The sequence below is a fragment of the Chelonia mydas genome, chromosome 2 (genome assembly GCF_015237465.2).
Source record: "Chelonia mydas isolate rCheMyd1 chromosome 2, rCheMyd1.pri.v2, whole genome shotgun sequence".
NCBI classification, from domain to species: domain Eukaryota; kingdom Metazoa; phylum Chordata; order Testudines; family Cheloniidae; genus Chelonia; species Chelonia mydas.
The window spans coordinates 223,386,413-223,400,124 of NC_057850.1; the positions used below are offsets into that span (position 1 = coordinate 223,386,413).

At 39.1% G+C, this 13,712-nt stretch overlaps 1 protein-coding gene across 16 annotated transcripts in view; it reads right to left on the minus strand.

The window, feature by feature from the left end:
* Nucleotides 1-1,350: 1,350 nt before the first annotated feature.
* NSUN6 (NOP2/Sun RNA methyltransferase 6) overlaps nucleotides 1,351-13,712 on the minus strand; it is a 55,826-nt gene continuing 43,464 nt past the window's right edge. For all 16 annotated transcript variants that reach the window (XM_037890810.2, XM_037890813.1, XM_037890804.2 and 13 more), the window contains 4 exons: nucleotides 11,345-11,489; nucleotides 9,400-9,548; nucleotides 7,098-7,223; nucleotides 1,351-4,241 (listed from right to left, as the gene is read on the minus strand). In XM_037890810.2, the coding sequence (XP_037746738.1) occupies nucleotides 4,029-4,241; nucleotides 7,098-7,223; nucleotides 9,400-9,548; nucleotides 11,345-11,489 (633 nt within the window). In that variant the 3' untranslated portion in view covers nucleotides 1,351-4,028. The remainder of the gene's footprint in view (nucleotides 4,242-7,097; nucleotides 7,224-9,399; nucleotides 9,549-11,344; nucleotides 11,490-13,712) is intronic.

The window sequence follows — 13,712 nt, forward strand, 5'->3', positions numbered from 1 at the left end:
TTTGGCAACAAAGCAGAAACAGTTACAGTCGTATAACTTCAAAGCTCAGCACTCATTTTTCATGACAAAAATACTAAACCAGCATCATGCAGCCATTTATTTTCTTTTTAAATCTCAGCCAAAAATATGTAATTGAAGTGTAAATTTTTTTAAAAAAATGTTAATTACTAAATGACACTATTTTGTTATTTGTTTGATTATTCAGGATATTTTAAAGCACTTGCTGATGCTTACAAAAAATTCAGAGTTGCTTTTAATACAACTTCAGTAGAGAACGTAAGAAAAAAGGTAGTTCGAGTCAACTGACCACACGCATCCATCCCACATCCCCACACACGAGAAGTTAGGGGAACCAAATCCCTTTTGGTAAACTATTTTTCTCTTATAATACAAAGACACTATAAAGGAACAATGCTGTGTCAGAGTAACTGGGAGAGGCAGTCTAGGAGGAGAACTGTTGGGGACCAGAAGCTTGATGTTGACACTAGACTTCTGTAGTTCAAAGGAGAAGGGAAAATCACCTACAATTTTCATTAATCCCTTTGGATCAGAAAGAACTTGTAGATGGATATGAACGGTAAAGGAATCTGGCCCTTGGCATTACATGGTGGGGCAGCAGTGGAAACAATGGAAGCTGGGGTTGTTAATAATTTAGTTCCTGAGAACTCCTATATAGGTCAGTTGAGATCAGCTTTGGCACAGCCTGTTCTCTGCTTTAGAACAGAGATTTGTTTGTTTTTTAATCCATGGAGGAAAGACCACAGCAGGCCTGACACAATTCAACACTGCTGCCTTTTTCAAATTCACGGTTGCACAGCACAACTCCTACTATTAGTGCATATTGAAAGCAGCAACTAAGAAGTTCCCTGCTCTTCTCAATGTACATGTGTATTAGAATACAGCCCATAGTGTCGTAATTGACTGTTACAGGATTTAAGTCCAAGCATTCCCCTCAAAAGATGATGGTGTCTTTTACTAGCATTGACATACAGGTGCAACTGCCAGCTAATAAATCCTATTACTAAGTAGTCGTGTGGCCATGTCTAGAGTCGGAAAACAGGTTGTATTTTTAAAATGGGTTTGCTAGCTAACACATTTTAAGTAACAGGACTTCACAAAAGACTTTGCACCGAGTGTACTTAGGGCTAACCATGTTTAAAAGCATTGGTTCGGCTAGTTATGATTAATCCTAGGGGTAGACATTTAAGGTAGAGAAGAGCTTTCAAACTGATTCCTTTCCCCCTGTGAGGAATGGCTATTGCTTACAGATGATGTATGAGATGATAAACATATACTATTAACAACCTTAGCTAAAAGCAGAAACTAAATCTAAGAACAAACCACACTGAGTAACAAAATTATATAACCTTTATTAGGTTGTTTCAATTGCAAACCAAGCAGTAGCATCTCAGGTAGAAAACAGATTGACGTGAACTCAAAACTATTTGACTTTTACAGAAGGAAATACCAGTCATGCTGTTCACTCAAACCAAATACAGTTTTACTTTAATATTCAAACATTTTGTAAGTAATAGTTTTAAACTAAAGTTGTCAATCAAAAACAAGGAAAAAAAACTCCCCCATCAATCCCTGAATTTAGGTGGTTTGAACGGCACCCACCATTTTCATTCCTACACATTGCCAGTTCCAGCAATATTCCTTGTATTGGAAATGAGGACGACTACATGAAGCTGCAAGCCCTTACACTGTCTGCGTACACCAAATAGCTGTAGACATTCAGGATTAGTATACATTTTTGCAGGTTTATTAAAGTAAACCATTCTCATTGCCATCTTTTTTAATTCCCTTCTCAGTTAGGACCTGATGCCTCCTGATCAGCTAGGGTTTAAGTCACTTGCAAGGTGGATTACAACGTTTTTTCAGACAGTACTAAGCACTGATTTCAGTCTCCAGCAGTTTGTGATATATTAACCACCACATCAAAGGAGACAGGGGAGAGAAAGCAGCAAGTTACCATGATGTCACTGATGACTTGGAGTGGAGCGTATGCTTACAAAAGTTGCGGATGACACCAAGATAGGAAGACGTTGCAGGCACTTTGGGGAAAAGGATTAGAATTCAAAATTATCTTGTAGAACTGGTCAGAAATCAAAGTACTTCACTTAAGGAAGAGAAAAAACAATGAGGAATAATTGGGTTGGTGGTGGTCCTGTTGAAAAGGAGCTGAGCATTATAGTGGATCACGAACTGAATGTGAACCAACAATGTGGTGCAGTTGTGAAAAAGGATAATATCTTGGCTTGTATTAACAGTAACATATGTAAGATATGGAAGATAACAGTCCTGTGCTACTCCATAGTGGTCGGTCTTCAGCTGGAGTACTGTATCCAATTGTGGGTGCCAAACATTAGGAAAGACATGGATAAATTGGAGAAAGTCCAAACAATAGCAACCACAGTAACAAAAGGTTTAGTGTACTGGACCTCAAACTGTGGACTTCAAACAGAGGAATGTGCGGGGTGGGGAGAGCCTGGCAGGGCCCAGGTCAGCCTCAATGGGCAGAAAGACAGTGCTACCCTGTCCCACCCCAGACTCAGCAATCGCTTTGCACCTAGCTGCTGGCCCCAGCCTTGACCCCTAGCCAGGGCTCCACTCCTAGCCCTGTCCCTAGCTCCCTTATTCCTGTGCATCCCCAGTCGAGTTGCAGCCACGCTCCCAGTGCCGGGGGGGACAGGGGTAAGGCCGTGACCATGAAAAGTTTGAGGACCACCAGTTTAGAGAATCTGACCTGTGAGGAAATATTTTTTTAAAAAACAGCCTGTTTAATCTTAAGAAAAGACGACTGAGGGGGGAACCTGGTAACACTCTTAAAAATATGTGAAGGGTTGTTAGAAAGAGGATGGTGTTCAATTGTTCTTGTACTTTCCATGAACATGGAGACATAGTGGGACTAGGTAGATAGAATGTTTTCCCCAATAGCTATAAAGATAGTTAAATACTGGAACAGGCTTTCAAGGAATGTTATGAAGTCCCATCACTGGCAGTTTTTAAGAACAAGTTGGACAAACACCTATCAGGGATGGTCTAGGTTTAACTGGTTCTGCCTCCACACAGGGACCTGCACTTGATGACCATGAGGTCCCTTCCAGCCCTATATTTCTATGATTATGAGATCCAATCCTGTAATTACAGAATCTGCCAGGTAGAGACAGGAATGTGATACTACGTGCCATGAAAAAGCTGAGATTTTCACCATCCCAATGGCATAGATTATTAGACTGTAGCCCTCATGGTGTAAGTGATATTGGACTTTAAAACTGCCTCTGGTCAATCAGTCCAGCTGTGCTGTTACTGAACTGATCCAGGCTTAAAAATGGCAAGTTTGAGCTTGAAGCACTGTATCTTTCATTCCCTGAAGTGAGAGGGGAAGTATACATATGCTGCTGTAAAATACATTCTACAAAGCCTGTGTGTCTATAATATGAATAGAGAATCTTGCTTTAGTAAAATAAAGGAGATGAGATGTTATAATTATTAATTTATGAAACAGCTTTGTGAAATGTGACTATTTCACATCACTATTTAATGATGCAGTAATTTCTAAATTCCCCATAGAAACTATCATTCTTGAAAAAATTTGACTTTATATTTTTCAATGTATTTAATCTGGATTTTTTTGCATTTTATAAAATTTAAATTCCCATAGCAAAACCTTTTCCTATGCAATACTACATACATTAAACCAACAAGCTAAAACAGAAAACAAGCAGTAATCTTAATGTGCAATACTGTACACATTAAGTCAACAAGGAGTAATGTGAATCCATTTACTCTTCCTTCCGCCACACTGACCTACTAAAAATACAAAAACTAATGGAGACTTAAAAGTTAATCAACACCTTCTGCAACTGTGGCTCTGTCCCAGTAGAACAGTGGGAGATGTTACTGCTTCTATAGCAACCATGTCATCAGCCTGTTGGCTTGACAACAATGCATGAGAAGAAACAGTTAACAGCTGGACCAGTCTTAACTCGAAAGGGGTTTTTTCAGGTTGTGTTGCTAAATGTCTATTTGCTGTTCAATTTAATAAATTTTGCAATAAAAAACCCTATGCAGTCTTTATTTGCCAGCAAGATCAGGTCTTCTTCCCTAGAGTCCTGCAAAGAGTTCACATCCATTCCATGTAACGTCACACTGGATGGATCAAACCTCTGCAGCAGCTTCAGCTGATCAAGTGACAGTCCAGCTCCCCTCATGCCTTCTCCTCCAATATGTGGGTCCTTTTTTAAGTGAGAAAGTAAAGCAGTTTATTTACATTAGTCTGCATTTACTGTTGTTTTGATTAATTAAAAACACACATTAAAATATGAACTCAACAAGAAATTATGTATAGGAGAATGCAGTGTAACATACTGGTAGAATAATTTTAACTGAACATCTTTAGTATATTTAATATACAATTTCTATATGAGCCAAAGCCAAGCTGATCCTAGCTCTTGGAGTTTGTTCTGTTGTAGCCCGTTCATAAGGAAAAGGAAAGAGGATCTTAGCTCATGCTACTGGAGAGCTAGTTACAAGAAATCATAAAATGTCTATGGAACTATTGTGGCAATGTACCCTGTTTAATGTCACTTCCTTATTTGAAAAATTAGACCCAGAACACTAGTACTTCATACACAGAATACGGGTGGTGACCAAAAAAAAAAAAAAAAATCTATACACTATTCAACAGGTACAAGAAGATAGCACATTTAGTCTTAAAGTGACAGAAATGTAATCCCAGCTCTAGATCAGTTGGTATCAGAATTAGAAAAAAATGTTTCTTATTCAGCTGAAATAGCAAGTGTTTAAACACAGTATGTGCCTGCTACCTATATAGCTCCATGGGAAACGACAGTGAGTCAATGCTGTTCAACTTCATGAGTTTCAGAGTAACAGCCGTGTTAGTCTGTATTCGCAAAAAGAAAAGGAGTACTTGTGGCACCTTAGAGACTAACCAATTTATCTGAGCATGAGCTTTCGTGAGCTACAGCTCACTTCATCGGATGCATCCGATGAAGTGAGCTGTAGCTCACGAAAGCTCATGCTCAGATAAATTGGTTAGTCTCTAAGGTGCCACAAGTACTCCTTTTCTTTTAACTTCATGAGTGAAATCCCAATACTGAAGTCAATGGGAATTTTGCCATTTACTTCAATGAGAATTTTGCTTTATAATTTATCAGGTTTTCTTTTTTCTGATAGTAAACAAAGCATTTCATTTTGGATATGGTAGGTATAACCTGGAAACTCCCAGGAAGTGGATGGCAAAGACGACTGTACTCATATCAACAGGTGACAGAGGAAACGTGGGCATGTGATAACCTTCAGCACAAGCCCCAGCTCTGATAAATGTTGGATAGTATGTCTTATTTTCTTCTACTACTAAACACAACCAGCCACTCTTAATTGTCATACCACTATCCCAAACTCTCATTTTTTAACATTTCAATTAAAAGATGCACCAATTACTTGCTCTAGGTACATTTACTACATGCACAATTACAATATTTACATGCTAAACCAATATCAAATTGACTTTTCCTCAACCATATAATCCAGTAAAATTAACAATTAATCTCCTTAACACCCTGCCTAAGTGGAAGCCTAGGAGAACAGAACTATTGCTGGTCTGATGATAAAGTCTCTCAAAGTACTAGTATAAACAAGAGAAGTATCTTAGAATAGCTGAATCCAAAGATCACACTTATTTTTATACCCCTACTATCTGCAAATATTGGCTCTGAAATGAACTAGATATTGTAACAGAACTATTTCGGCTGACATGTCCGTGATTCTATGGATAGATGTCATATACCTCTGGCACAATGACAATGCCTTTGACTAATCGTGGTTCTCAACCTGCAGCCCAATCAGCCCAGAGCTGCAGTGCATGTGACATCCTCAGGGCCACACAGGTAGTACTGGATGCGGCCCACAACGGTAAATAAGTTGAGAACCACTGCTGTGCCAGGGTGACTTGCATATACAGTATTAACAACCACCTTTGTATTCTCCACCTCCCCCACCCCACCAGCAGTTTTTTACATTTTCTTCCATCCTTAACATGATTCTTATAGCTATTTCAATAGCATTCATTAAATTTATTTTGCCCCTCCTGTAAGGTACTGAAATAAAAGAACAACAAAGTAGTATAAATATGCATTAAGAACAAAGAGCTACAAGGAAAATGCTAGCCTGTCATGAACTATCTATGATCACTCTCTGTTTTAAATGACTGACTGGTATACAGATACATGAAACCACTGCAATACATTGGTGGGAGTATGACTGTAAAGCCATTTAATCTCCCTTCAGTGAATTGCAATTAGATATATGCTGATTCACTATGAAAATCACCACCTGTTCTATAGCTCTCAACCTCTCATGTTACCTAAGGTGAAATTGGCTAGTTGTTACAAAGTACATTTCTGCAGCAGCATACAGCATCTAGAATGCTAACAGAAAAACTTTGTGAAAGACCATTTTTCTGGTCAACACTATGTTGTCACTTACTAGTGACAAGACTTTCCTGTTCCTCAAATACTTTTACTTGCAAGTCCATTTCTATCTATGGATGTTACATACCAGGAGTTTCAGTATTTGCTAATTAGTAGATTAAAATTTATTTTATTCTATTCTTCTGAGAAATATCTTACCACACAACAGAAAGGAGTAGAATCATAGAATATCAGAGTTGGAAGGGACCTCAGGAGGTCATCTAGTCCAACCCCCTGCTCAAAGCAGGACCAATCCCCAATTTTTGCCCCAGATCCCTAAATGGCCCCCTCTAGGATTGAGCTCACAACCCTGGGTTTAGCAGGCCAATGCTCAAACCACTGAGCTATCGCTCCCCATTATTCACAGCCATTATTGTAATGACACAGATCAAACAGATGTAAAAAAAAAAAAAAAAATCCATATGCTGTTCAGATCTGCAGCAACTAAAAATGCCTATATGTTTTAGGAAATCACATAAACTATTTCTTCACTGTTTCCAGAGTAACATCCTACAGCAGAATTCTTCGCCATATTGCTTAAAATTCCAGTGTTGAAACTTGCATACCGAGTTGCACGTAGTAAACTGAAACTGTTCCTACCTGTGACTGAAGCTGGAGGCAGGGAAAAGTTTCCAGGGCCCAGGCAACTTGCTCCTCATTTTCAGACAGTGTAACTGTACATGTACTATACACCAAAATGCCCCCTGGCTTTAGCAATTTCACTGCCTAGAAAGAGATTGTGGTTCAGCTTTCATGGTGTAACCATCTTCAATGCAGAATTACTTTGAATAGTATAGTAAGTTTTCTTAAAGGTTAATTATGATTTGCGTATTTATTTGGAACCTTTATGGTACAGTAGATAAATGTAACACTTATTTAGGCCAGAATCTTTCTGTCTAGGATTCAGGCATCCTGTTAATTGTACAGACGTTTTGTCCCCTTCAAGGGATGCAATATAAGTTCTAACATTTCCAAGTTTACTTCTGGAAGAAAGATCAGTTTTTGTATTACAGAAGCCAACCAATTAGAAAGCCTTTCCTGCCCTATTAGCATTAGAGCTTGTGCATCTTCCTGGGCTGAGGGAAGTGACCTCTCTCCTCAAGATCTGTAGAACAGCCCTCTGGAAAGCTCTGTATAACTCATCCAGATGTAGGTTGGATCTGTTTTCATCAGCTGAAGCCAAATGTGGACACAGAGTCTTTCGATCAATGACTGACAGTTGATGTTGTTCCCACATACTATGACACTATGATTATTAGTCCATCTTCTGCTGAAACTGGTGGAAGAAAAGGATTAGAAAAGAAAATGTAGTTTCCTATTACTTTACTGTACTTTAATTACACCAGTTCAAAGACACAATGAAGAATCTTTACATATCTACAGATGTTCTAAGGCTGTAAGAGTAATAGTACCTGACACGTGATACAGTCTCCCTAGGAAAAGCAGAAGTCTTTTGAAAGAGAGGAAAACAACTGATCTTGTTTTGTAAATATCTGAAGGATTCTAGACAAGGATTTAAACTTTCCTTCCTCTCTGACTCAGTCAGCTGTGAATACGGAAAAACTGAGCTTAACACAACTTCTGTTTTCTCATCTTGTTCTGAGCAAGGCAGTATGCAATGGAGAGATCTAAAAGAAGAGGTGTCTTGAAAGTAGGAACCAGAGCACCAAGACTTCCTAGTATTCAATTGGTTCTGCTTACAGTCTATCTAAGAGATGAGCATCCCTCAAGCGTAGACTAGTTTAAGATAAGAATACAAAAATGTGAAATCCCCAAACAGATTTGATGATACAGGAAATAGTACAGTTCTCTTCAACTTAAGAAGAGGTGAGTAGGTAAATCCATTGCAGTAGGGGGAATATCAACTGGTGTTTGAAATTTTTATCAGTGAGGCGTACTTGTCTACCAGAGGGTGCATTGCCTTTCAGGGGCAAGTCTGTGCCAAACACATTCCTACTCCAATCCCACCCCTTTTAGGTCAGGTATTCTGGGAACTATGGCTAGAAGCAGGGTCTGCTGGAAACGGGGGCAGGATATATAAGCAGAAGCATTTTCCAAATGAGAGAGAGACCAGGAATAATCTAATCTATTATACGTCTCTCTATGATAAGGAAGGAGCTGGAGAAGAACACCAGCTTGCTGGTGGGGCTCACCCAGGATGGTATGGGTCTCTCTATGGTGAGGAAGAGTTGAAAGGAACAGAAGCTTGTTAAGGAGAGCTCTCCAGGGGCTGTACCAAGCTTGGTGATGATTCCCTGCTGAGAGGGAGCTACAAATGAGCCTAAACGGGGCAATGTGAATCAAGGAGCCTGTGACAGGACCTGAAAGGAGTCTTACAGACTATGCAGAAAACTCCTGGGGAGAGGTGGAAGAATTTATAGGACAAGACCTGGGGCAAGAACACAGCAGCATAGGCTTGAGACCTAGTTATTTAGAGGCCTTGGCTTACATAGAAGATGAGAGGAAAGCCCCTGCCCTTTCATTCTCTGATCAAGAGGAATGACCAGGGAAGACCCTGGAGAAAAGCTTTGTCTAGCTCAGGCTGAGCCCTGCACTAAGGGCTGGGGGAAGGCAAAGGTCCATCAGTGGTGCCAGTGCCCAGGACTGAAAGCCTGACCCAGGGAGCAGTAAAGAACTGGTGTAGATCCTACAATCAAAGGGAAGGAGTCAGCCCAGGAACAGGAAAGCATTATTTTAAAGAAGGCCTTCATTTCGGACTTTTTGCTCTGGATGGAAGACTTTTGTTCCTCTGGACAATACACCACAGCATCCAAGTACCAGAGAGCCAGGAGAAACTGAGGGACGACTGCATTCAGATGAGGTAAGCTGCACCCCTGTAATCCTTAACTGTAAAAACTATTTATGTGCAGTTTTCTTTACCTGCTTAATGATTCATACATACCATGCTGAAAAGCTTGCGTTGCAATGGCTGATAAGAAGTCACTTCTTTTAGAGTCCAGGAATAGGCCATATTTGGTCTCTGTCCCATCCCACTACAAGGAACATCAAGAAGAATTCGATCAAATGACTCTGCTGAGAATGGAGGGCCTTCTGCAAAAGGCAATTGACATTTTAAAAACTGCGGCAAAACCAGTTAGTTATACATAACACACAGCCTTTGTTTCTCTTCTTGAGACTTCACCTGTAGATAGTGGCAAGCTGTCACTGATTGCCTGACATGAAGTGTTTGAGGGTTTGCGTTCTATATACTGTGTCTGCAAAACTGACCTAATCTACAGGAGCAACACAGCTAGTAATGACTGAGTAGATTTCATTCCTGAGAAGGAAGCATTTTACTTATCACTATCTTTACAACCCTGTGAACTTAAAACAATTTGAGATCAATCTTGGCTTTAGCATTTCTGAACCCTAATTTAATGTACTGAAAGTACAATATTAAAAAAAAAAGTGCCAATGAAAACAGGACTTGGGTGGTAAGCTCTGGAATGAGACACAAGGTGGCTCCAAAAATTACAATAAGAATACTATTCAGAGTTGCTTGTGTGGAGGAAGGGAATTTGCAACTCGCTATCCTGAATCTGTCCCTTCTTGTGAATCCTGCTGGGCTGTACAAGTTCTTACAATACCAGGAGTAGGGTGACTCCTCAGCTCAGGATCTCAGAGGCAAGAAAAACTGGTTCCGCATGTACATCTGGGAGTAGACAGTGAGGGAGAAAGTTGTGTCTACTCATGCCTACCAAAATTTCAATTTAGATCACAAGTGAAAATGAGTTGGTGGCTTCATCCTACAACTAGCCAGCCATATGCCAGCACTCCCCAAACTACTATATTTTGCAACTATCTGGCATGACTGGCAGCTGTTGCCCAGGCAAGACTGTGGACTAGAATACAGAGCATTTTGCAAGACTTAAGTGTAGAGATGTGTAGTAAATCCTGAATAGATTTTACATGTGCTATGCCTGGCTCTTTCCACTGCTGCTGCTTCCTCACCTGAAAAGCACTAAATACCACCTATTATAAAATATATATATATTTGTTGAAAAACTTTACGAAAATACTACATTTGACCTTGGAAATCAATCTGACTGTAAATTATGGGGGATTAACAAGGACTGCCCCACATGAGAAAAGTGCCTGAATTATGCAACCAAACACTTAGTTTTGCAGGCTACTGACCTTTCTGAACTAGCAGGAAAAGGCAATTAACAGTTCCTTTTGGAAAAGATACAATTTAGTTTGCATAGCAAATGAGAAAGAATCAAAGACAAAATATACACCATTTAAAAATTTCCATTTTGGGAACAGAACCAGAGTCATCAATACAGCAAGTCAGAAAAGCAAATGAAATAAAAATAATGCTCTAGGCTTCTATAACACTTTCCATCTGTTTCTGTCAAATAGCTATACAAACATGAACAAACTAAGCTTCACTGTACTCTTGGGAGTTAAATATTAATATCCCTATTCTACAGATGGGAATTCAGAGGCACACAGAATCTAAGTGATCTGCCAAAGTCACTTATGTGACAGAGCTAACAAAACCCCAAAAATTCAGAATGTGGGCTTAAATGCTATCATGAAGAAAGGCTTAATAGGCAGTCTCTCTGATATTATCTGGAGAAGGAATGAATGCCTCCTTAAGTACATTAGGCTGCAATAAGGACGGACAGTTAAGAGTTTTGCATGTGCACTACTGAGAAACTGATACTTGCAGAAGGATAGAAAGTAAAAGGATATCCACAGTGCTGAAGCACCCTGGCCAAAAACTATGTGCCAAAGTTTCAAGAACTTTGGATATTGTGGCAGGCTTAACAGCACTAGCAAAAATAGGATTATCATTTTCTTTTAAAAGACAATATCAAAATTCTTAAAATCATTTACTTTACCTTGTCCATCTTCTCTCTTCCCGATGGCAAGTGCCTTAGTTCCATCACAGCAAAATGCTCTAATACAATTCAGCTGCAACAATGCTGCATTCTGCTTGATTTTTTTGACTTTGTTAGCTATCTTGTCCATGGCTATCACTTCACCCTGAAAAAGTGAAGCGTGCACCAAATGTAGTGGTTAAAATGATGAGTAGCTGCAGCAATACCTGTTATCTTTCATTTAAGCGCCAAATCATAACACACATTTTTCTCTACTTTAAAAATAAATTCTGATGAGAAAATTTTAATATAAGTTTTGTGGGGTCATTTAAATGAGAAGAAAAAATGAAAATAATTCATTCATAAACATTTTTCCTGTTTTCTGATCATCTCTACAATTGGTCAGAAAATGTTCATTGAATATTTGACTAAAAATGGGGTGGGAAGGAAATCTGTAATGTTTTCATATTTATCAACCAGCTTTTATTAATATTTTAATGGACCCCCTTCCCAAAAGTGTCTATATTATCTGATGTATAACTGTAATATACTGATGTTATAATATTAAAATAATGTTTCAAAAGTATATCACAAGATTTCACGCAAACATTTCAGAAATGTAAATTATTTATTAAATGCAACATGGAAAATGATAAATGTAGGGGAGAATGTACTTTACAACCAGAAAAGGAAAGCAAAGCAGACAAATTAGAGAAGCCTTATTTTATACATGTTCAGGAAGTACATTAATTTATATAATTCCAATTCAACAACTGCATTCTCCTGAAGCTTTACTCCTGTGGTTTGAGGTTGGTAGAGTCTCTGGATTGAATTACAGTTACATATAATAAGAGGAACACTTTTTTCCTTATAAATCAAAAATATTTAATGTCTAAAAGTTGCAGATGAGCACTAAATTATGAAAATTGTTTCAGATGCAAAAACTATAAATGGAAGTAAATCAATGGCAAAGGCACATTGCTATATAGAAACTCTTCATCACCACACTGAAGCTCTACACTTGTAAATTTCATGGCTCTACCGACTGAATGCCTAATGCATGTTTGCAATTTTCCTATATTGAAGGGCTGGCCACCTCCCTAAGCGCCACATTGATTACTTCAAGCAGACGGTCCCATACAGCAAATAGTATGGCTTTTTAAAGTACACACAACTAACCACTGCAAAGCCCTACTGTGAATGCACAGATAGCGACTGAAGCGCATTCTATTGCAAATTGTAAGATCTATTTAACTCACCTCATATTTTATACGTAACTCTACTCCAGTCAAAAATGACAATTCAGCTAATAAATGTTACATTTTCTCTGAAATTACTAAAATAGATTCCCCACTCTCTCTCACGTAAAAGAACAATCTCATAGCCCTTTCCTTCAGACTGAAAATGTCTTGGTATGGGCAAGTCCTTACTCCTCTCTCCCTATACTTTTTTTGGCAGGACAAAGTGCTTGTGTGTTTTTTCTCCTTTGTCTTCCTCCAACTGTTAAATTTCATGCATCCCTTTCACATAGACTTTCTCCTTTTGTCAGACATACAATTTTCATTAAGCCTTCCAACATTAAGCACTCACATTGCCTTCAGACCCTGTTGCATCTGATCCATTCTCCCACAACAATTACTAACCTTTTGTAATTGCTGTTCTTTAAGATGTGTTGCACGTGTCCATTCCACTCTTGGTGTGCATGCACCCTGTGACAGGCATTGGAAATTTTTCCCTTAGTGGTACCTGTTTGGGCAGCTTGAGCACCCTCTGCTGCTGTGTTCCACTGCGTGATGGTAAAGGACCCATCTACCCCTGAGCGCCCTCAGTTCCTTCTTGCCAGACAACTCCAATGCAGAGGGCTAAGTTAGTTGTCTGGGTAATATGAAAATTTAGACACCACTTTAGAGAGAAATCTCAGATGAGAGCACGAGTACATCTTATCCTTAAAAAAGCTTGTATAAGGCAATTCAGATGTCAGTGCATGCATTTCGGCCACCCTCCTGACTAAAAGTGGTTTTCCTGATGGCTATTGCTTCAGAGACAGGTGCAGTAAGAAGCACATTGCTGAAGGGTCAAACAGTGGCCCTATGATTTTTCACAAAAGTAGGTTCAAGTCCTAGGAGGGACAGGTTCTCTTATTTGAGGGTACAACTTTTCCTGGCCCTTCACAAATCTGAATGTCATATCACCAAAAAATCCAGAATGGTTATCCACATGAAGATGGAAAACTGATATTGTTGCCAGCTGAACTTTGATAAAAGAAAATCGCCAACCCCTTCTGTTTTAGGTGCAATAGATAGTCCAGGACCTGCTGGATAGAGGACTGCTTTGACGAGAGCAAATGGGAAAATGCCTCCGTTATGAACATAAGTAGCTCTGGTAGAGG